The sequence below is a fragment of the Haliotis rubra genome, unplaced genomic scaffold (genome assembly GCF_003918875.1).
Source record: "Haliotis rubra isolate DU_JTF1 unplaced genomic scaffold, ASM391887v1 Scf33, whole genome shotgun sequence".
NCBI lineage: Eukaryota > Metazoa > Mollusca > Gastropoda > Lepetellida > Haliotidae > Haliotis > Haliotis rubra.
Window position 1 is genome coordinate 1285023 of NW_025767002.1, and position 25670 is coordinate 1310692.

At 40.2% G+C, this 25670-nt stretch overlaps 1 protein-coding gene across 1 annotated transcript in view; it reads left to right on the top strand.

The window, feature by feature from the left end:
- LOC124284104 (thioredoxin domain-containing protein 11-like) overlaps nucleotides 1–25670 on the top strand; it is a 70564-nt gene that overhangs the window by 25295 nt on the left and 19599 nt on the right. The window contains exon 13 of the mRNA XM_046720162.1: nucleotides 17829–17941. Coding sequence (XP_046576118.1) covers nucleotides 17829–17941 — 113 coding nt within the window. The remainder of the gene's footprint in view (nucleotides 1–17828; nucleotides 17942–25670) is intronic.

The following is a 25670-nucleotide window of genomic DNA, read 5'->3' on the forward strand; positions in this document are numbered from 1 at the left end:
TTAACATAATTTTCATAATACCTTAAACACCTCAAACTGACGACAAGAGAACCTGTCTGATATTATGAAATATTTACTCTTAGGGGTAAAAATATCTACCAGACCACCGGACAGGCTACTTTTGAAATTTGACCGTCCAAGATGAAAATAGACCATTCCGGACAGTCCGGCAGGAGGGAATTTTAAACGCTGGATCATCCATCTACAATAAATAGGACTTTTAGCGAAACAAAATATATACGTATCCATTTTCTGCCAACTACACTTCATTTTGAGGCATGAGTAGAAGCAATATGATTGTGATTGCTGTGAATAATTATCGGTAACTGCCAGTTGTCTTGTGGTCTGAGTTTGCCGCGATAAGGACCCATCAGGGGTATCGGCTTATGTACAAAACATACCATTTTGATACTGATTTTAAGGGTCAAATTAGGGGGTCTGCTTATCAATGATGAATGGCTTATTTACAGTAATATACGGTATGCTACTCAAAACAAGTAAAAGAATACTCACGATTTCAAGGCTGTCTGTTTCAGTACCCATCATGATAGATTAACTAATGATAGAAAGAGAGATCTATAACTCGTGCAGATCCAGGTTAGAATTGGTCTTCAGCAACCCATGCTTGTCGTTAGATTGTGGGTGGTCAGGCTAACTGACTTGGTTGAAACAAGTCATCATTTCCTACTTGTGTATGATGCTCATACTGTTGATTGTCTGGTCCAGATTTGATTATTTACTGCCACCATATAGCTGAAATACTGATGAGTGCGACGTTAAGCAACAAACAAAAAGTGATCTTTATATTCTTTTGAGCAGTATATAAGTATGACAATTTGGAAGTTTCATTCTCAATACAATATTTATCATTAAACTAAATAACAGTTTTATTTGAGAACTGGCATTGGAGATTTGGATCAGATTTGAATTGATATTTTGAACCAAGAAAAAAAATCAAGATAATAAATTTAGGTGATAAATATGAACTGGTGCGATTGTAGAGTGTGAGTGCAGGTATCACGGACAAACAAACGACTTGTGGTTGACGTGGGAGGATTGCTTTTCTAAAAGCTACTCACTCACTTTAAGTACATCTTCTTAAGGCCATTTGTTTGAAGTTTATTGATTACGGCATTGTCTCTCTTGAAGAAAAATTATGGACTTCAAATAGCAAAAACTTTGTGATCAGAAGTTGTGATTAAACAGTGTGAAATTGAATATTCCTTGCGATATATGACAGTAATGTTCTTATCAAAGGCTCAGCGTGATGGCATTAAGCAGGCATTAATTGCTATGTGATACTTCAAAATGAATTTAACTAAACACTTCTTTGGGAACATTCACTGTCAAAAGCAACTTCAAGTTCGGTTAGGATGCATTGAAATCATTTTATTACATTTGAAAAATAAAGTCAGAAGTGGAGATCATGATGTTATTGAGAGGTCCATTAGAGTGAGATTGTCCATGCAAGGGGTTTGTCTGACAATAAAAGAATGGCTCGGTGATGAATGGCAGGTTTATGGTTTGTTTATAGTTATCTCCCTTTGATTGGCTGTGGCGATTCCAGTTAGCGTCTTTATCCAAATGGATCTTATTCCACCTGACTTAAAGTGGAGTGAGTGAGTGGGTGGGTGGTTGAGTGGGTTGACTGGGACGGTGAGTGAGTGGGTGGGTGGATGGGAAGGGGTTGAGTGGGTGAGTCTGTGGGTGGATGTATTGGTTGAGGGATAAGTGAATGAGTGAGTGGATGGGTTGATGAGTGAGTGAGAGGGTTGGTTGAATGAATGAGTGAGTGGGTCTTGTGGGTTGGTTGGGTGAGTGGATGGGTTGATGGGTAAGTGATTGGGTGAGTGAGTGAGTGGTTGAGTTAGTGTGTGTGTTGATATGTAAATGAGTGGGCAAATAGTTAAGTGAGTGGACTAATGGGTAAGTGAGTGGGCTAATGGGTAAGTAAGTGGGAAAATGGGTGAGTGGGCTAATAGGTAAGTGAGTGGGCTAATGGGTAAGTGAGTGAGAAGATCGGTAAGTGAGTGGGACTAATGGGTAAGTGAGAGGGCAATGTGGACAAATGGGTAAGTGGGTTGGCTAATGGGTCAGTAAGTGGACAAATGGGTAAGTGAGTGGGCTAATGGGTAAGTTGAGTGGGAAGTGAATGGGCAAATGGGTAAGTGAGTGGGCAAATGGGTAAGTGAGTGGGCTAATGGGTAAGTGAGTGGGCTAGTGAGTGGGCTAATGGGTAAGTGAGTGGGCTATGTGGGAAAATGGGTATGTGAGTGGGCTAATGGGTAAGTGGGCTAATAGGTAAGTGAGTGGGCTAATGGGTAAGTGAGTGGGAAAATGGGTAAGTGGGCTAATGGGTGAGTGGGCTATGTGGACAAATGGGTAAGTGAATGGGCTAATGGGTAAGTGAGTGGGCTAATGGGTAAGTGAGTGGGCTAATGGGTAAGTGAGTGGGCTATGTGGGCAAATGGGTAAGTGAGTGGGCTAATGGGTAAGTGAGTCAGCCAAAGGGTAAGTGATTGGGCTAATGGGTAAGTGAGTAAGAGTTAATGAGTGGGTTTACAGGGTTAGTGTGAGTGTTAGGCTGGGTATGTGTGAAGTGAAGTGAGGAAAATGGGTGGCTGAATGGGCGGCAGGACGGGCGTGTTGGCGGTCTGCCGAGCAAGTGAATATGATATTTATCCTCTTCAGCAATATTCCCAAAATATTGCAGCAAGGATATCAGTATATACTTCATAAGCGACAAGTGAGAGTATATCACAGACTTCTTGTCAGCATTTTCTTTTCCTCGTCTCCAGTGAAATTCCTGACCCAATAAAGCTGACATTTCACGTGGTTGTTTCCACCAATCAGTCCACCTGAATTTGTTTAGTAGGTGTAAATATGTTTTTATATATAGCTTCCTTCTCACATTTTATTCAAATCTATAAAATTCAGACTGTTGCCTGTACGTCATGGATAAGCCAGAGTGGTCTAGTGCAGTTTTTCAGTTTGCATGCAACTTTGTTAGCTCATATTTTCCAAAATTTTTTTCTTTTGAACAGCAGCATCATTTAAAAACATATTTAAGTTTCATAATAATTTGAGTTGTAATTTTGTTTACATGTTTCTGAATCAACCTTATTAAATGCATCAACATTTCAAAATTAGATATGGAAGCCAAAATTGAATCAAAATTGTCTGAAATCTCTGTGCTAAAATACCCTGGAGTGATTGGATCTTAAATGGTCCATAATTCCTTTCATTTGGGACCTGTGAAGATCAGGGTTAGAATTGGTCTTCAACAACCCACGCTTGTCGAAAAAGGCGACTACCATGATTGGGTGCTCAGACTTGCTGACTTGGTTGACACATGTCATAATATTCCAGTTGTGTAGATCGATGTTGATCCTGTTCATCACTGGATTGTCTGGTCCAGACTTGATTATTTACAGACTGATGCCATATAGCTGGAATATTGCTGAGTGCACTCACTCACTCACTCACTCACTCACTCACTCACTCACTCACTCACTCACTCACTCACTCACTCACTCACTCACTCACTCACTCTCACTCACTCACTCACTCACTCACTCACTCACTCACTCACTCACTCACTCACTCACTCACTCACTCACTCACTCACTCCATAGGAATCTAACTGGATCAGGGCTTCAACTATTTAATGATGTTATCAGCTGACTTTACCTGTGTGTGGATTCCTTTGAAAATTTGTAAATATAAAGTACAGTTGTCACCTGTTTGGCAGGAATTCAGATGATTATGTTTGATCAACAGTTTTGAAATAGCTTTTGTATTTCAACTGTCAGTATTTGAATAGAAATTCATGTCAATGAAGTCGGCTGTCATTTGAATTTCACATTAGTGTTCTTCATGAAACCGGATGCATATTTGGAATGGTTAATATGTAGCAGACATGAGATTAATACCAAAGATCAAATGAGACATTTTATTATTTATCTAGAATGTTCCATAAATGACAATGAAAGGTCAGTTTCTGTTTTAAAGTAACATAAACAAAAATGTTAAAAAGAGGGACATGTATGGCATAGAACTGACTATGCCATATGTTACATTACCAAGTGTTGTTATATTCAGAGGCCCAGATAAGCTGCGTATCCGGGTAAAATACGCATAGAAAATTTACAATTACGCTTTGAAAAATAATTGTTGCGTACCAGTTACGCATTTAAAAGGTTAGATACGCCAAAAGTTTAAAACAAATGCGTACGGAATATATTTATAAAAATCGCTTGCGTAATGAAAAAGACATCGATTGCTATCAAGTTTTAATGTTAGTATAAGACAAGTGTTGTACTGTCAGTATAGGATGAGTGATTTTTTATGAAATCATTTCCGTTATATTTAAGTAGGTTTTGATTAGGTATGACATAAGGCAGAACATACCTGCTTAGAAAACCTACTCAATGACATAATACTTAGGTGAGTAAAATGACTGGAATACGCACATATTTGAAAGCAGTGGGTAACGGAAAATGAAATACCCACTCAACATTCATAATACCCACTCCAACAAAATACAGTGGGTACAGTACCCACATGAGCTAATTCTTATCTGGGGCTCTGTGTTATATTACCAAGTGTGTTATATTACCTTGTTTTCGTTTAGTTTCAGCAATAAACATAAGGATACTTTCCAGTAATTTGCAAAATCGATTGAAGTTCAGTTCTTGTGGAATAAGTTTCCATCGGAAACATTCCAAATGGCGGGAGGCAAATGGAAAAAGGGTTGTTGGAGTTGACTTTAGAAAAAAACATTTGAGCCAAAATATGTATAGAAACATATGCTTTGGAACTTCTTCTTTTGTTGTAGACCTGACTGTCAAGTTAGCTTATACTGTGGTCTCTTTGTCCAGGGTCCATCTTGCTTCATCTGTTGTCATAGCAATGAACCATTGAAGCTGAAATCATGAGATTAGAACTTAACATCTCTGCTTCTCTTTATGATGAGGGGCGTTGGGGTAGCCTAGTGGGAAAAGCGTTCGCTCGTCACGTCGAAGACCCGGGTTCGATTCCCCACATGGGTTCAATATGTAAAGCCCATTTCTGGTGTGCCCCGGTGATATTGCTGGAATATTGCTAAAAGCGGCGTAAAACCATACTCACTCACTCACTTCAAGATGAGGGACGGTGGGGTAGCCTAGTGGGAAAAGCGTTCGCTCGTCACGCTGAAGACCCGGGCTCGATTACCCACATGGGTTCAATGTGTGAAGCCCATTTCTGGTGTGCCCCGGTGATATTGCTGGAATATTGCTAAAATCAGCGTAAAACTAAACACACTCACTCACCTGATCAGGGTAGCCTAGTGGTTAAAGCACTTGTCATGCTGAAGACAGTACATGAAACCCATTTCTGATGTACTAAATCGTGAAATTGCTTGAATATTGTTAAAAACAGTGTAAAACCATACTCAATCAACTTATGATGGTTATTGCACACTATTTTGTACAGGTTTGTTAGTTTACCAATCAATATTGAATTTAAAATTTGAATAAACTTAATAAAAATGATTTAAGACATCAGTCAGGATATAATATGAGCACTTCTGGTCACAAGACAAGTTAATTACATGATAAAATTGGATATTCAGTTTAAGATTTTTTGGTTTAGTATTTCCGCTGCTACGTGCTAATGGTAATGGGGGGCGGTTGGGTAGCCTAATGGTTAAAGCGTTGGCTCGTCACGCCGAAGACCCGGGTTCGAATCCCCACATGGGCACAATGTGTGAAGCCCATTTCTGGTGTCCCCCGCCGTGATGTTGCTGGAATATTGCTAAAAGCGGCGTAAAACCAAACTCAGTCAGTCAGTCAGTAATGGTAATGGGGGTGTAAACATTAGAATGTACAAGATGTGTATAATATGCCCCCCCTCTATGCAGATGTATTTTACTGGAAAAAAGTGCAGACTATGCACAAACAAATATGGAAGTAATTGTGCAAGAAATATTTGAGCATCATCTTTTGTTTCATGTCTGGCCTTGTTGAGAACTTAAACCTCTGCCGACATATATAAGTGAACTATAGTGCTGTGGCTCTATTTGTGTTCAAGGTTTTGTGAAGTTAGATGAGGTGAAATTTGGTTTAACGTCGTGCTTGAGAATATTTCGCTCGTATGATGACGTGCATGCGTGTGTATGCGTATGTGCAGCTGCTTGTACTAGCCCAGACTGAAGCTGGTTTTATAGTGCTAGCCCACCATGCCGCAGTAAAGCATGAATACCCCACTCAGACACATTATACTGACTCCGAGCCGACCAGTCCTTGTTGTACCCATTAATGCCGAGCGCCAGGCAGGGACCAACAAGTACCATATTTCAACGTCTTTTGGTGTGACGCGGTCGGGGATCGAACCTACGACCTTCATCTCTCCGGGCGGATGCTCTAAAAACTACACCACAAAGGTGTTGTGGGGTGCTGGGGTAGCCCAGTGGTTAAAGTGTTGGCTTTGTCACACTGAAGACCTGGGTTTGATTCCCCACATGGTTACAATGAGGTGTAAAAACCATACTCACTCACTTACTCGCACACTCGTGTCACTCACTCTTGGTTTTCAAATGCTGTTTTTGCCAGAACATTTAAGTGGCTTATGGCAGGTTTCTTACTTGCATAATTATCAATGGAGCAAATGGTGCAATATAAAGACTTATCTTAAATAAGCTTAGTAGACAGGAAGACAGTTTATCAGATTTGGTCTTTGAACTAGTGACTGTAGAAATAGCTAATTGGTGCTTTTTAATATTGTTTTATGAATGGGCACACATTATTCATGATCTAGAAGGTGGAACGCATGATTACTTCCCATTAGTTTGACATTAAGACGAATGGAAACTGTCTAAAGGACAAGTTTCAAAAGAATAGAGTCCATATAAACACGATAAAACCGCCCTGTGTTCAGCCTTGAATTTAAGGTAGGTTATTTTGGGTGACGTCCCTCATTGCCAGGCATTCTTGCAGCAAGATGGATGTTCAGTTTTGAAATGAAAGCTGTCTTTGCAAGTTCTAAAGGAAAACTCATTTGATGTTGCTCGGAAAGTTGACGGCAAAAGTGTTATTTATTTAATTTGTTTTCTTCCTTGAATGTGCAGACTCCGAGTCTCTGTGTTTTTTTTAGTTTAATGCTGCAGATCTATGGTTAACAATTAAAAGAGAGGGACCCCTTATATGTCTAGGCGCCAGAAAAATGGTCTTCCTTCCACAATGACTTTTGAAAATGAACAGGGAGCATATGGGGTCCCACAATTTGTTGAGTTTAAAAGCAGAATTAATTATGTGATCATTTGATGTGTTATATAATTAAATACAGCAATGGAACAATAGAAGTAAGTCAACAAAGTTTAATGATTTCACTCTCTGTGTTTCTTTATGGTTTTCTGTTGAGAGTAGGTGTAAGGTAGTGATGTTATGTTGGTTTGTGTGGATGGGAGGTAGTGATGTTATGATGGTTTGTGTGGATGGGAGGTAGTGATGTTATGATGGTTTGAGTGGATGGGAGGTAGCAATGTTATGTTGGTTTGAGTGGATAGGAGGTAGCAATGTTATGTTGGTTTGAGTGGATGGGAGGTAGCAATGTTATGTTGGTTTGAGTGGATGGGGGGTAGCAATGTTATGTTGGTTTGACTGGATGGGGGGTAGCAATGTTATGTTGGTTTGAGTGGATAGGAGGTAGCAATGTTATGTTGGTTTGAGTGGATGGTTAGGTAGCAATGTTATGTTGGTTTGAGTGGATGGGAGGTAGCAATGTTATGTTGGTTTGAGTGGATGGGGGTAGCAATGTTATGTTGGTTTGAGTGGATGGGAGGTAGCAATGTTATGTGTGTTTGAGTGGATGGGAGGTAGCAATGTTATGTTGGTTTGAGTGGATGGGGGGTAGCAATGTTATGTTGGTTTGAGTGGATGGGAGGTAGCAATGTTATGTTGGTTTGAGTGGATGGGAGGTAGCAATGTTATGATGGTTTGAGTGGATGGGAGGTAGCAATGTTATGATGGTTTGAGTGGATGCGGGGTAGCAATGTTATGATGGTTTGAGTGGATGGGAGGTAGCAATGTTATGTTGGTTTGAGTGGATGGGAGGTAGCAATGTTATGTTGGTTTGAGTGGATGGGAGGTAGCAATGTTAAGTTGGTTTGAGTGGATGGGAGGTAGCAATGTTATGTTGGTTTGAGTGGATGGGAGGTAGCAATGTTATGTTGGTTTGAGTAGATGGTGGGTAGCAATGTTATGATGGTTTGAGTGGATGGGAGGTAGCAATGTTAAGTTGGTTTGAATGGATGGGAGGTAGCAATGTTAAGTTGGTTTGAGTGGATGGGAGGTAGCAATGTTATGTTGGTTTGAGTGGATGGGAGGTAGCAATGTTATGTTGGTTTGAGTGGATGGGAGGTAGCAATGTTATGATGGTTTGAGTGGATGGGGGTAGCAATGTTATGTTGGTTTGAGTGGATGGGAGGTAGCAATGTTATGTTGGTTTGAGTGGATGGGAGGTAGCGATGTTATGATGGTTTTTGAGTGGATGGGAGGTAGCTAGTGATGTTATGATGGTTTGAGTGGATGGGAGGATGGTAGGCAATGTTATGTTGGTTTGAGTGGATGGGAGGTAGCAATGTTATGATGGTTTGAGTGGATGTGGTGACTGGTTTGAGGAGGTAGGGGTGGTGCAATGTTATGATGGTTTGAGTGGATGGGAGGTAGCAATGTTATGTTGGTTTGAGTGGATGGGGGAGGTAGCAATGTTATGTTGGTCTTAGTTGATGGGGTAGGAGTGGATGGCTCTGAGGGGGTAGCAATATTATGATGGTGTAGCGGACTCCATGATGGTTTGAGTGGATGGGAGGTATCAATGTTATGTTGGTTTGAGAGTGGAGGGTGGTGTAGCAATTCATGATGTTTTGGTTTGAGGAGGTAGGATAGTGTGTGGGTGACTTCCATGATGGTTTTGAGGAGGTAGGATGTGGTGACTTCATGATGGTTTGAGGAGGTAGTAGGGTGTGGTGACTTCATGATGGTTTGAGGAGGTAGGATGTGGTGACTTCATGATGGTTTGATGGAGGAGGAGGTGTGGTGACTTCATGATGGTTTTTGAGGATGGTTTAGCAGATGTGGTGACTTCATGATGGTTTGAGGAGGTAGGGTGTGGTGACTTCATGATGGTTTGAGGAGGTAGGGTGGTGTGACTTCATGATGGTTTGAGGAGGTAGGATGTGGTGACTTCATGATGGTTTGAGGAGGTAGGATGTGGTGACTTCATGATGGTTTGAGGAGGTAGGATGTGGTGACTTCATGATGGTTTGAGGAGGTAGGAGTGTGGTGACTTCATGATGGTTTGAGGAGGTAGGGTGTGGTGACTTCATGATGGTTTGAGGAGGTAGGGTGTGGTGACTTCATGATGGTTTGTAGGATGTGGTGACTTCATGATGGTTTGAGAGGAGAGTAGGATGTGGGTGACTTCATGATGGTTTGAGGAGGTAAGGTGGTGGTGACTTCATGATGGTTTGAGGAGGTAGGATGTGGTGACTTCATGATGGTTTGAGGAGGTAAGGTGGTGTGACTTCATGATGGTTTGAGGAGGTAGGTGGTGTGACTTCATGATGATGGTTTGAGGAGGTAGGAGGAGGTAGGGTGTGACTTCATGATGGTTTGAGGAGGTAGGATGTGGTGACTTCATGATGGTTTGAGGAGGTAGGATGGTTTGTGGTGACTTCATGATGGTTTGAGGAGGTAGGGTGTGTGTGACTTCATGATGGTTTGAGGAGGTAGGATGTGTGTGACTTCATGATGGTTTGAGGAGGTAGGATGTGGTGACTTCATGATGGTTTGAGGAGGTAGGGTGTGGTGACTTCATGATGGTTTGATAAAGTAGGATGTGGTGACTTCATGATGGTTTGAGGAGGTAGATGTGGTGACTTCATGATGGTTTGAGGAGGTAGGAGGAGGTGTGGTGACTTCATGATGGTTTGAGGAGGTAGGGTGTGGTGACTTCATGATGGTTTGAGGAGGTAGAGTGGTGTGACTTCATGATGGTTTGAGGAGGTAGGATGTGGTGACTTCATGATGGTTTGAGGAGGTAGGATGTGGTGACTTCATGATGGTTTGAGGAGGTAGGGTGGTGTGACTTCATGATGGTTTGATGAGGTAGGATGTGGTGACTTCATGATGGTTTGAGGAGGTAGAGTGTGGTGACGTCATGATGGTTTGAGGAGGTTGGGTGTGGTGACTTCATGTTGGTTTGAGGAGGTAGGATGTGGTGACTTCATGATGGTTTGAGGAGGCAGAAAGTAGGGACTTCATGCTGGTTTGGTGGGAGGTAGGGTGTGGTGACTTCAAGCTGGTTTGGCGGGAGGTAGTTGTATCATGCTGGTTTGAGGGGGTTGTGAGATAGAGATGGTAATGTGTTGTGCAGGAGTGTGCTGAGCGAAAAGCCTTGACATATAACCTTCATCCATAGTTGTTGTTGAAGTTTGCAGTCTGGCGATGAAATTATTGATTTTGTTTTGTCCATATTTTATTTCGCTGACTGTAAATATCTCTCTCAGTTTCCGTCAAGACTATAATGTGTGATTTTCATAAAATCAATACATAATGTTTCAGTTATTTGAACATTTGACAGTGTATTAAGAAAATTTAAAAAATGCAAAATCTTTTTCAGCTTAGCTCCTTGAATCTGATCATCAAACATAGTAACAACAATCCTGATGCCTCCGATTTTGCATTGTGACAATTCAAGGAACAATTATGCAGGAATACAACGCATCTTACTGTACACGAAAAATTTAAAATACCTCCAAGACCATCTGTGAAGTGTCAAGTTGACAATAATGACAGATTCCTCTCAAAACAACGGAAGAAACCCGTCTTAGATATTGGTGTGAGCCTTTGGCAAATTTTACCGAAAAACAGCGCCAGAAAAAGCACCAATGTAATCTCAGTATTGATTAGTTTACAGTAAAGTTATTGCACAATTTTCTCACTAAATTAAATAGGAAGACATTTTCAATTATTGCTCAAGTTTCTTAATTACAATGCGGCTCCTGGAGCTGTTTGAGGACAGCTTCTCCACCATAAGGGTATAATTGTAATATTGTTCATTTATGAGATTTCCGCTAAAAAGTTATAATTTGCTGCATAAAACGTTTAGCTTAACACAGAGCTTAAGGCCCAGTTGCTCGTGTTACAACATAACTACCAGTCTCACGCTGAGGCAGTGATGGGTCTCTCTCTGTAATCAATAGTGTTGATTGTGTGGTGGTAGAATCTGTCAGCCATGAGAAGAACTGACTGAAGAGGTGACCAACTTGTGTCTTTCACTTTGGCTTTTTGTTTGTTGTTTTACACAAGAGTCAGCAATATCTTAGCTCTCAGGGTTCCTGAAAATTCTTTCAGCAGTTGAATATTTCCTTACATATATCTTTCATATTGGGTATTGGCTTATTTGATCGTCAATATATTTTTACTCCCATGTGTGCTGTCTGTTAGGTATTTTCACACCTTTGATTAGAGATTGAAATGTTTAAAAGGCATTTCTTAGAAGATAACAGCTAACAAGTAGATAGTGTCTGGATAACAACTTCATTAAACTGTTAAGGAATAAGTTTGGTGTATTTGTGGTATATCCTTATTCTGCTTCACAACACTAAAAGGTTTCTTTCCAAAATATTGCTTTGATAGTGTAGTCATGGAGCTGTTATCTATAAATTGTGTCTTAATTGATTAGATATTGTTTTTCAAATAGTTCTGCTTAAAATGCTTTTCAAGTCACTTTTAATTTGCTTGCCTGACAGTGCAACATGTTGCATAAAGTCACAGCAGAGATATATACCATTAAAAAAAAGTAGGGGATATTGGATTTACAAGATTGATAAAATACAAATGATGAAGCCAAGGAGGAAACAGATGATGAAGAGAAATGAAGGGAAAATGTGACAATTTATTGCATTCCTTTGGAAATGTTTCATCTGTATGGATATGTATTACTTTTTCTCATATGCATTGGCATTGGCTAGTGGTATGCTTGAGAAATGGAATATCCCCTACTTTTTTATATGTCTAACTATGAATAGTGTTGGGGGTAGTCTAGTGGTTACAGCATTCGTCAGCCACCCCAGAGACACAGACTTGACTCCCCACATGGGTACAATGTGTGCAATGCCCTCTAAATCTGCCCTCGATCCTGTATGTACTAAAATGCTTTTAATAAATTTGCATGCTAATCTGACAGGTGTTGAGAGTATGTAATACAGCTCTTCGTCCTTAATGGTACTGCAGACATTCCTTGAATAACGCAACAAGATATTTCATAATCTTCAGGACTTTCTGACCATGACTGAGAAACAAGTGCTCCTGTAGTAGTGAACAACACACCTTCAGCAACTTTACAGACTCCTGATGTCATGCGGTTGTTAAGTTCATTTGTTTCTATCAGAAGTTGTTATTGTCATTTGAAACCTGACCAGTCAGAATTGAAGATTTCCCAAACTCATGGTAGAATGTTGTTTAGTGTGCAATACTTTACCCCTGATAATCTGGAACCTGTGGATTGGAATGTTAACCTGTGAAAGATATGTGACTGGCCCCTTAGTCCCAAACTTGTTAATATCCAGAGAGACTGGTTGTTTTCGGCACATTATTCGGTTCTTGTAGTTTCATCACAAGTCTGAAATGAGCATCGGAATAGTTAGATTTGATCAATGGTGTCTACTCCTATTAATGATGAGAAGCTACGTGCAGAGACATCAAACTGCTTTCCCTCACCAGACAATTGTATCAAGAATGTGTCCGCCAGATGAATGGTCCATCCAGTCAAAGGTCTGTTCTCTGTTTATTGGGGATTCATTTTCTGACCCTTGTCAGAACATCAGTTGTCATTAATTAATGACACTGCTTGATGGTTGGGGCAATTATTTTCATAGTTGTGATGTTAAAGATGACGTGGTCTGCAGTTCATCACAAATCTCATTTGTAAAACCTTTTCGGGGATGAATTCAGTAAAGATTGAATGGATATTCAAGAAGTGAGTGAGTGAGTATGGTTTTACTGCTGCTGTTAGCAATATTCCACTATATAATTCCAGCAACATCATGGTGGGGGACATCAGAAATGGGCGTTACAAAATTGTACCTGTGGGGAGGAATTGAACGTGTGATGAGCGAACACTTTAACCACTGGACTAACTCACTGCCCCTCATTGTATGTACATGATAGGTTTCGAAACCTGCTGCATCAGCTAGTTATGGCATCATATTTAATTGCCTTTTGATTTACCATTACAATGTTGTCTTTTATTTTAGCTTAGCTCTTAATATAATGTACCTAGCCCTACCCTGTCCAGTATTTGTTCAGGTAGTGGGGTCACCTTTAAATTTCAAATCATTCAGAAACCAGGTGAGACTGAAAGAGCTTTGAGTGATTGAACTATGGTCTTGTGGCTGAAGTCTGTGTAATCCAGGAGACATATGTTTCTACCTTGTCAGTATTGCAGATACCACCTAGTAACATGAGGTACTTGTTTTCATTGTGATTCCAGGTCATGTTCATGATAACAGGTTCTCCTTCCCTTGGTGAGTGAGTGAGTTTAGTTTTACGCCGCACTCAGTAATATTCCAGCTATATGCCGGCGGTCTGTAAATAATCGAGTCTGGACCAGACAATCCAGGGATCAACAGCATGAACATCGATCTACGCAATTGGGAACCGATGACATGGGTCAACCCAGTCAGCCCGATCACCCGATCCCGTTAGTCGCCTCTTACGACAAGCATGGGTTACTGAAGATCAATTCTAACAGGGACCCTTACGGGTCTCCTTTCTTTGGTTTGTCTTCCTTTTGGGATTCTGGGTCTGGATAACCCACCAGCACTCAAAAATTGTCTTCCTGTTGATATTCTGGGTCTGAATAACCTACTTGTACTCAAAGCTTGTCTACTTGTGGAGGTTCAGGGTGAGAACACCCCACCAGCACCCAAAGGTTGCTGTGTTGGGATTCAAGGTCACAATCACCCACTAGCACCCAAAGGTTGCTGTGTTGGGATTCAAGGTCACAATCACCCACTAGCACCCAAAGGTGCTGTGTTGGGATTCAAGGTCACAATCACCCACCAGCACCCAAAGGTTGCTGTGTTGGGATTCAAGGTCACAATCACCCACCAGAACCCAAAGATTGTTTGTGTTGGGATTCAAGGTCACAATCACCCACTAGAGCCCAAAGCTTGTCCACCCATTATGACCTGGCCAGTGCCCAAAACGTGTTGCAAGAACTAACAAACTTGAGACTGGGTGAAACATCCTGACCTGACTGATTGTATGTCATTATATAACAGTGGAGTGGATCCTCACTCTTGTTCTGGAACACTTGTTCCCTGACCTGCACATTTGTTCTCATGCTGATTGCTGATAGTGGAAGCACTGAACCAGGGTGCCAGTTATATTCTACCTGCATCACGCTGCCATAAATCGCTGAAATGTTTCTCTCCTGGAGTATCAGGTTCACAAACATCAAGAGTTTGTAAAACCCCTCAGGCCCGTTTCACCATTAGCTTCCTTGGATCAGTGGGTAGACTTTCATTTCTGCTCTGATAAGGGGGAAAAAGGTTTATAACTCTCTAGGTTTATGGCCTGGTGTTGGTTGCACCATTTTTCTGTGCGGTAAATCTCAGGTTTCTAGCAAAAATGAAAAAAAAACCCAACTCCCTGAGGCTGACTGAGTGATATATTGTACACAGTTGCAAAACATCTCCTTCTAATATTCCTCACATGCATCAACTGGGTTTAGATATGACTGAGGGGATGTGATTTTTGTAATTCTGGATTTCTTTTGTCTATAATTTTCTCAGTGGAGCATGTTTGTTTCAACACCGATATGATAAGAATATCACTTTTGATGAAGCCAAATACACGCAAGCTTGACTGAATGTTAGTTTATAGTGATGAAATTAATTTGGTTGGGAATGATTTTGTTGGTGATATGACCCACGCTAGTTTTTGTCAGAATCCCACTTTGGATGCTGGTCAGTGTTGCATGACTGTTATCAACAGTCCAGTGTCTCATGCTTCAGAGTCTATGTGGGAATGTTTCATTTTTACTGCCATCATAAAACTTGATGAAAACAAAAACCTTATTATTGCTTCTTCTTGTCATTGCAATGAAACTATTTATGGCCATTGCAAATGCTATGTTTCATTGTTTTGTTCCATTAAACGTTTAAAAAAAGGTGTTAGTTTCAACTTGGCATGTTCATGTTCCAAAAATTTGTTTTAGTTTTTTTGTGTGTGTGTGAGGTGAGGTGAGGTGAGGTGAGGTGAGGTGGGGTGGGGTGGGATTAATGTTGTGCTGAAGATTATTGTACATGCATGTGTGTGTTTTACCATTCGTAGTTATAATGCAACCAGCATTTTGAGATACCAGCCTTCTGAGATACCATGCTGCAGTTTAACATTGATACCCCTCTCAGACATACTTTATTCACTCTGAATTGACCAGGTACGGGTGAAACATTGTCTTCAACAACTCATGCTTGTAGTAGTGTAAATATATTTTATTCAAAATATATTGAACTAGGATTGGTAAACAAGCCGTAATGGCTTATTTGAATACCTCTCCATTTCATTGATACATGAATAAAACAAACATCAAATAATATGCAGCATGATAGGAAAGCAAGCAACCTGCTATTGAACATCATTAATCATTTATCAAACCTATGCGAATTTATTATAAAAGTATGGACAGATTTTAGTATAAAAGAATTTGTGAGTTTATTTTTGTTTGGATTGCCATTTAGGACAGAATTTAAATTATATCCATGTTCGTAAAAAATACATGTGATATCTGATGTTGGAATAATTAGGACAAGTAAAGAAGTAATGTAAAGTATCCTCATAGGGGCGACCACAGGAGCAGAATGGATCAACTGTAGTAAGAGACAACTAATGGGATTGGATGGTCAAGCTCTCTTGACGCAAGTCATCATTTATCATCAAAAACTGTGTTCCCCAGGAGATATTGCTTGTGTGAGATCAAACGATATCTCCTAGGAGGAGATATCGTTTTGACAATAGATTTTCTGCAATGCCCTGACAGTGCTATGACATCATGAACTTGATGATGTCACAATGCTATGACATCGCTGCACTGCAAGTATAATGACAGTACCGTGTTGGGAGATGTACATGTTTCATTGAAAATGAACGAAGAGTGATTTTTGTTGATAGATATAATCTCACCCTTGTGTCTCCTGATATCAAATATATCAAGACTCGACAAGCCTCGAATATATGTAACTTTATCATATGATAATTTATATCAAAAGACACTTGGGTGAGATTCTCTACATCCCTGTTGCACTGATCAATGCTCTGATGTCAATCACTGGATTGTCTGGTCACGATTATTAGAGGCTGTTGTCATATGAATAGAACATTGCTGAGTGTGACGTTATCTTATATCAAAAGACACTTGGGTGAGATTCTCTATATCCCTGTTGCGCTTATCAATGCTCTGATGTCAATCACTGGATTGTCTGGTCACGATTATTAGAGGCTGCTGTCATATGAATAGAAAATTGCTGAGTGCGACGTTAAACAAACAAACAAACAAACCATGCTTTTGTCTTATCCCCAACTGTTGAGCACAGGGCAAGGTAACAACAAGTACTGTATTTTATCGTCTTTGGTATGGGATTTTCTGCCCTCAGATTCTTTCTCCACTACACCATAGAGTTGGTCTTTGTTTCGAAGACAAGGCCTTTGCAGCATACAATAGTATACATTGCGGTGTTTAATGAAAAGGGTTATCTATATTTGTGTACATTCTTCTGTGTTGCTTACAGAATTCAGTTGTACCCATAGTCAAATTCTTTGCACATGTTCATTGTTTAATGCTGAACAGTGAAAGATATAACATGATCAAGATAGAGAGATGGACAATCCTTGGATGAACAGAGCTTAGTGGATACATTCCTACCTTGAACTGGAAAATGCTTGATTCACAGACATTTTTTCAGAGTAGGTGTATTGACATATCTGACATTGTTAAACTTTATGAATGAGGATGGGAATCTCAAGGCAAATCACGTTCATTTACTGTTAAAGTATCATGTGACTACTTTGTAGATGGACCGCCTCCGTTGTGTAGTGGTTAGAGCGTCCGCCCGGAGTGCGGAAGGTCGCGGGTTCGATCCCCGACCGCGTCATACCAAAAGACGTTAAAATATAGTACTTGTTGGTCCCTGCCTGGCGCTCTTCGGTATTAATGGGTACAACAAGGACTGGTTGGCTCGGAGTCAGTATACTGTGTCTGAGTGGGGTATTCATGCTTCACTGCGGCATGGTATCTCAGTGAGCTAGCACTATAAAACCAGCTTAAGTCTGGGCTAGTACAAGCAGCCGCACATACACATACACACGCATGCACGCCGCCATATGAGCGAAATATTCTCCAGTACGACGTTAAACCCAATTTCACCTCACCTCACTTTGTAGATGTTTGGTTCATGGTGTTGTTGAAGAAATATCCCATGTGTCAGAAAAGTCTTTCCAGAAAATGGGATATATATGGTGTGTTCAATATTCTTTCAAGGAATATACAATGTTATTTTATGGGTATTAGGAAGCTGCTGTTTAAATGTCAAGGCAGTTCAAAGTATCAGAATCCTGTTTGTGATAGTGTTGATGATTCAAAAGTTACCACTTCCGCTGATATGGTGATGATTAAGTGGTGTTCTTAATTTTCTGTCAGTTATTATGCAGAAATATATTACAGTGAACTAAGAATTGAATGCACCCTTCCCGATATTTGATGTATGTTTTGTCTGTTTGCAGGATGTGCTGCTGTTTGTGTATGCCTCATGGTGTGGCTTCTGTGCCAACCTCAACCATGTCTACCTCTCATTAGCCAAGTACTTCCAGTCAGCACAGAACATTGTATTTGCCAGGTGAGTTAATTACTGCCAGGTAGTGAAGAGGGTTGTGTTTGTCAGGTGAGTTAATTACTGCCAGATAGTGAAGAGCATTGTAATGTCCATGTGATTTGGTTGCTGCTGGATAGCTGAGAGCATTGTATTTGTCAGGTGAGTTAATTACTGCCAAATAACTAAGAGCATTGTATTGTCCAGGTGATTTAGTTGCTGCTGGATAGTGAAGAGCATTGTGTTTGTCAGGTGAGTTAATAACTGTCAGATAGCTAAGAGCATTGTATTGTCCAGGTGATTTAGTTGCTGCTGGATAGTGAAGAGCATTGTATTTGTCAGGTGAGTTAATTACTGCCAGATAGCTAAGAGCATTGTATTGTCCAGGTGATTTAGTTGCTGCTGGATAGTGAAGAGCATTGTGTTTGTCAGGTGAGTTAATAACTGTCAGATAGCTAAGAGCATTGTAATGTCCAGGGGAGGCTGTTATTGCAGATAGTGAATAGCATTGATTGTCCAGGCAGTTGATTACTGCTGGATTGTCCATTGTATTGTCCGAGGTAAGTTGATTGCTGACAGATGGTTTATGACCATTATGTTGGCTCGGTGATACAGAGCATTGTGTTATGTGGTTGGAGTTCTTGGTAGCTGAGTACAGAGCATGTGTGTTTATGTAGCTGATTGAGTTGAGTGGATAACTGCCAGCTGATACAGAGCATTGTGTTGTGTGGTTGAGTGGATAACTGGTAGCTGATACAGAGCATTGTGTTATACTTTGGTAGTGGTTGTTAAGTGGATGTGTTGTGTGGATAGCTGATACAGAGCATTGTGTTGTGTGGTTGAGTGGATAACTGGTAGCTGATACAGAGCATTGTGTTGTGTGGTTGAGTGGATAACTGGTAGCTGATACAGAGCATTGTGTTATGTGGTTGAGTGGATAACTGGTAGCTGATACAGAGCATTGTGTTATGTGGTTGAGTGGATAACTGGTAGCTGATACAGAGCATTGTGTTGTGTGGTTGAGTGGATAACTGGTAGCTGATAAGAGCATTGTGTTGTATGTGGTTGCTGATACAGAGCATTGTGTTGTGTGGTTGAGTGGATAACTGGTAGCTGATACAGAGCATTGTGTTATGTGGTTGAGTGGATAACTGGTAGCTGATACAGAGCATTGTGTTGTGTGGTTGAGTGGATAACTGGTAGCTGATACAGAGCATTGTGTTATGTGGTTGAGTGGATAACTGCCAGCTGATACAGAGCATTGTGTTGTGTGGTTGGTGGATAACTGGTAGATACAGAGCTGGTTAGTGGATAACTGGTAGTGATAAGAGCATTATGTTATCTGGTTAAGTAGATAACTGGTAGCTAGTGAAGAGCATTTCATGCTTGCCAAGTATCTCGATTCCTTCTAGATGATTTGGTTGTTATACTTGTAGTTGAAAACAGTTTCAGAGCAGGGCATTGTTATATGCACGGGCAGTTAATTTATTCCAGTGATTGCAAAGCTTTGTAAGCACCAGATTAGTTAAATAGTGCAGAACTAAACGGAGCTAAATACTTCATTTGGTGCCTAACATTGTATTTTTCTGATACTGGGCTAAATACTGCTTACAATCCAGAACATTGCATTTGCTTTGTGATTTGATTCCAATCAATGCAGATAATTGTGTTGGAGAGATGTTAAGCACTGCTATCAACTTTGACTTCAGTATTGGCTGAACACTGAACATTGACTGGTAATTGTGTTCATGTGGTGTTGTGTATACAGGAATTTAAGTCAAAGGATGTCGGCCTGACTGATTTTGTGCTGACCATGCAACTCTAGCTGTATATATCAGTGGTGCCTGACAGTATGGTTCAGGTCAGGTGCTGATTTGATGCAGTGCAGCTGAAAGTCATCGATTAGGATTCAAGTCATCAAATGTGCCTGTATCGTGTCAGGACAACCCTGTGGGGAGCAGGGTTCACCAGCACTCTTTCTGTTATTGTAAGGCAGTGGGGGAACACTGTTAATCTGGAAGGTAGAGTTCCTTGTTTAGTATTTGTCCAGATTATCTGTTCTTGGTTATGTATTATCAAAGATTTGTCTCAGAGTAAGAACTAGGTTCCTTTGGGTGGCAAAATAGCATGATATTGTCCGAAATTGGATTTTTTTTAATGTTCTCATTTTCATAAATAGTTCAAATTATAATTCAAATCTGAATTTTTTACTGCCATCTGCTGTTGGTGCTGACTTGGGACTGGTCGACATATGTACTGAAGTATTTACAAATATTTGCATGTACTCAAATGAGTATATGCAAATTAGATTTGATAGTTGACATATTTGATCTCACCATTTTGAACTACTTCCTTCTGGACGCTGCTGTCGATTACCTTCCCTCAAAACAGAGCGCTCGACAAAGTCTTTCATACCATCAAGTATTAGTAGTGAATGCAACAAATATTTTAAATCACCATCAGGTGATTACAACTAGGAATTATTCAGCCTCTTTACCTATGTGGTTAATTGAATTATATCCTGTCAGTTTTATTGTGTAAATAGCATCTGTTTTGAGCGTGTAATTATTGTGTATATTTTGTGAACTGTGTACATATTCATATTGAGACAGTTGGATGTATAAGAATTTCCTCCGGGATAATAAAATTATATCTTTCTTAATATTAGACGTTAACGTCAGCTCATGCTTAGCACATGGCAGGCAGTCTGTCAACGCCAATTAAAATATCTCCTTTCGAAGTCCTACTTGTTGGTCCCTGCCCTCGGCTTCGAAGCACGTTTAATATGGTACTTGTTGGTCCCTGCCTGGTTGGCATTAATGGGTACAACAAGGACTGAATTGGCTTCGAGTCAGTATACTGTGTCTGAGTGGGGTATTCATGCTTCACTGCGGCATGGTATCTCAGTGAGCTAGCACTATAAAACCAGCTTAAGTCTGGGCTAGTACAAGCAAGCAATACACATACACCGCATGCGTTGCGCCGCCATATGGCCGAAATATTCTCCAGTACGACGTTAAACCCAATTTCACCTCACCTCACTTTGTAGATGTTTGGTTCATGGTGTTGTTGAAGAAATATCCCATGTGTCAGAAAAGTCTTTCCAGAAAATGGGATATATATGGTGTGTTCAATATTCTTTCAAGGAATATACAATGTTATTTTATGGGTATTAGGAAGCTGCTGTTTTAAATGTCAAGGCAGTTGAAGTATCAGAATCCTGTTTGTGATAGTGTTGATGATTCAAAAGGTACCACTTCGCTGATATGGTGATGATTAAGTGGTGTTCTTAATTTTCTGTCAGTTATTATGCAGAAATATATTACAGTGAACTAAGAATTGGAATGCACCCTTCCGATATTTGATGTATGTTTTGTCTGTTTGCAGGATGTGCTGCTGTTTGTGTATGCCTCATGGTGTGGCTTCTGTGCCAACCTCAACCATGTCTACCTCTCATTAGCCAAGTACTTCCAGTCAGCACAGAACATTGTATTTGCCAGGTGAGTTAATTACTGCCAGGTAGTGAAGAGGGTTGTGTTTGTCAGGTGAGTTCATTACTGCCAGATAGTGAAGAGCATTGTAATGTTCATGTGATTTGGTTGCTGCTGGATAGCTGAGAGCATTGTATTTGTCAGGTGAGTTAATTACTGCCAGATAGTGAAGAGCATTGTATTGTCCAGGTGATTTAGTTGCTGCTGGATAGTGAAGAGCATTGTATTTGTCAGGTGAGTTAATTACTGCCAGATAGTGAAGAGCATTGTATTGTCCAGGTGATTTAGTTGCTGCTGGATAGTGGAGTGAAGAACATTGTGTTTGTCAGGTGAGTTAATAACTGTCAGATAACTAAGAGCATTGTAATGTCCAGGGGAGGTTGTTATTGCTGGATAGTGAAGAGCATTGTATTGTCCAGGTAAGTTGATTGCTGACAGATGGTTATGACCATTATGTTGGCTCGGTAAGTTTATTTCTTGTAGCTAGTACAGAGCATTGTGTTATGTGGTTGAGTTGATAACTGCCAGCTGATACAGAGCATTGTGTTGTGTGGTTGAGTGGATAATTGGTAGCTGATACAGAGCATTGTGTTATGTGGTTGAGTGGTTGAGTGGATAACTGGTAGCTGATACAGAGCATTGTGTTGTGTGGTTGAGTGGATAACTGGTAGCTGATACAGAGCATTGTGTTGTGTGGTTGAGTGGATAACTGGTAGCTGATACAGAGCATTGTGTTGTGTGGTTGAGTGGATAACTGGTAGCTGATACAGAGCATTGTGTTGTGTGGTTGAGTGGATAACTGCCAGCTGATACAGAGCATTGTGTTGTGTGGTTGAGTGGATAACTGGTAGCTGATACAGAGCATTGTGTTATGTGGTTGAGTGGATAATTGGTAGCTGATACAGAGCATTGTGTTGTGTGGTTGAGTGGATAACTGGTAGCTGATGCAGAGCATTGTGTTATGTGGTTGAGTGGATAACTGGTAGCTGATACAGAGCATTGTGTTATCTGGTTAAGTAGATAACTGGTAGCTAGTGAAGAGCATTGCGCTTGCCAAGTATCTCGATTCCTTCTAGATGGTTTAGGTTGTTATACTTGTAGTTGAAAACAGTTTCAGAGCAGGGCATTGTTATATGCACGGGGCAGTTAATTTATTCCAGTGATTGCAAAGCTTTGTAAGCACCAGATTAGTTAAATAGTGCAGAACTAAACGTGAGCTAAATACTTCATTTGGTGCCGAACATTGTATTTTTCTGATACTGGGCTAAATACTGCTTACAATCCAGAACATTGCATTTGCTTTGTGATTTGATTCCAATCAATGCAGATAATTGTGTTGGAGAGATGTTAAGCACTGCTATCAACTTTGACTTCAGTATTGACTGAACACTGAACATTGACTGGTAATTGTGTTCATGTGGTGTTGTGTATACAGGAATTTAAGTCAAAGGATGTCGGCCTGAACGATTTTGTGCTGACCATGCAACTCTAGCTGTATATATCAGTGGTGCCTGACAGTATGGTTCAGGTCAGGTGCTGATTTGATGCAGTGCAGCTGAAAGTCATCGATTAGGATTCAAGTCATCAAATGTGCCTGCATCGTGTCAGGACAACCCTGTGGGGAGCAGGGTTCACCAGCACTCTTTCTGTCATTGTAAGGCAGTGGGGGAACACTGTTAATCTGGAAGGTAGCGTTCCTTGTTTAGTATTTGTCCAGATTATCTGTTCTTGGTTATGTATAATCAGAGATTTGTCTCAGAGTAAGAACTAGGTTCCTTTGGGTGGCAAAATAGCATGATATTGTCCGAAATTGGATTTTTTTTAATGTTCTCATTTTCATAAATAGTTCAAATTATAATTCAAATCTGAATTTTTTACTGCCATCTGCTGTTTGTGCTGACTTGGGACTGGTCAACATAAGTACTGAAGTATTTACAAATATTTGCATGTACTCAAATGAGTATATGCAGCCAAACTCTTAAACTTTTCAAAATTTCTTCATAAAACCTTGTGTAAGCATCAGGCCGGTGCTATTCCTTTGAAATCTTTGATTTTTGTCGTTTCCTAGGTAATGAGAAGTTGGACAAACGTTCGAATTAGGGTTTCATTTTGTGGAGTACAATTGACAACCGTTTTTTGTCAATGAAAGTTTGTGAGCATGGTAGATATTATGCATCTTGCAAGTGGTTAAAATAGGTTCCCACGGCTTGTGGTTGTGCTGGGAAGACACTGAAATGATTAGATGGACATGGTGGAGGTCTTTGTCTGGTGGTACCCTGATTTAGGATGAACATTGTTGAGTGCCTGCTTGATTCGTCTGTTCTGCATTTTGTCAGACTTGAAGATATTTCTAAAAGTGTTTTTTTTTGTACTTTTGACACAGACAAGCAGACATCCTGAATATGTTTCTCCTAGTTACTTCTGTGAAAAACCCCACCTATTTTTAAGCCCATTGGATTTGTTCGCTATCTTTTTATTTAAAAAAACACTTTTTATTTGTTCGCTAGTTCTGCACATTGCCTAAATTGATATCTGTTCTGTCATAGAATGGTTTCAGTTGTTTTTTACAACTCTTAAACAGTATAAAAAGTCAGACACCTTTCTTTAACCTTTTTTAAAAATATAAGTTACAAAAAATATTAGTTTCTTTTTGTTCAAATTGTAATGTTGCAATACTTGAACCAGAAAAGATGTACAAATGTATGGATTAAGAAAAAGGATTGCCATGTGTCACAATGTGTGTATGTATGTTCCCGTCAAAACAGGTTGTGTAAACACATTATGACCCTGTTATTTTGTCATCAGTGTCTGTGAGTGTGGCATCTTTCCTGTGCTGACCATATCATGTGTCTGACAATATCATGTGCAATAGTACCTATATATGTTTAGGAAGCAGTCTGTGAGGCAAAGAAAAGTTAATAACAGGTCTTGTACTTCATCGTAATATTAAACTGATTCAGATCGTGGATAATTCAGGCGTTATGGTTTGCAGACAGCAGCCAAACAAGGTATAAATCTGAACCGTGTGTGGTTATTTTCTTAACTGAGACTGAGAAAAAGGTGCAGACAATTTTACATCTCGGTAACCACAAACATTTGTTTTGGACAATAAAAAAACTGCTGACTATGTTTTCATATTTTTGTGAAATCGATTTTAATTTGCAACCAAATTCTCTTAGTTCACTATTGCTTTCATTTGATAACTAGACTGACTGAATGGTGTGTTTAGATTGGTTGGTTGTTTTGTTGTTTAACACCGCACTCAGCAATATTCCAGCTATATGGCGGCATTCTGTAAATAATCGAGTCTGAACCATACAATCCAGTGATCAGCAGCATGAACATCGATCTACGGAACTGGGATACGATTACACATGTCAACCAGGTCAGCGAGCTGGACCACCCGATCCCATTAGTGGACACTTAAGACAAGCATTGGTTGCTGAAGACCAATTCTAACCGGGATCTTCACGGGTCCTGTTTTGGGGGTTGTCTTATCACTGCCATGAGAAAATGATCACTGTTTGTGTTCTCGTTATTTTGACAGGAATGATGTTCTGATACTATATATTGCCTCCTTTGGGGGAGAATGTGGGCCATCAACGACCTGTTCTTGGATTGAGTGGTCATGCTCAGTGTCTTTGTTGATAGTATGTCATTGTATGGAGGGGCGGTGGGGTAGTCTAGTGGTTAAAGCGTTGGCTCGTCACGCCAAAGACCAAGGTTCGAATCCCCACATGGGTACAACGAGTGAAGCCCATTTCTGGTGTCCCCCGCCGTGATATTGTTGGAATATTGCTAAAAGCGGCGTAAAACCAAACTCAGTCAGTCAGTCAGTCATTGTATGGAAGTTGAGTGGATCTATGTTCATGATTTCAGTCACTGGGTTATTGCACCAAACTTGACAATACAGTCGAGCACCGTTGTCTCCATATTCATGGGACCAAGAAAAAATATCGAGTTATCCGAACTTTGAGACATCCAACCAGGGCATATCGTCACATATCACTATGCAAGAAAACAAAACCCTTATCAGTATGTTTTGATTCGAAACTATAATCCGTTATCAGTCGTGTTTAGTCGTAACAGTGAGTATTTCCTAATTATTTCCTTCTTAATTCATATTAATTACATAACATTCAAGTGACAGCTTCAACTCAATTAGCCCTAATTAGTTTACACTACCGCATCCCTTTGATTCATGCCGCACCGTGTGTAAATGTGTGGAAACAACCTCAGTTCAGAGGGATACTTGCCGATGAAAG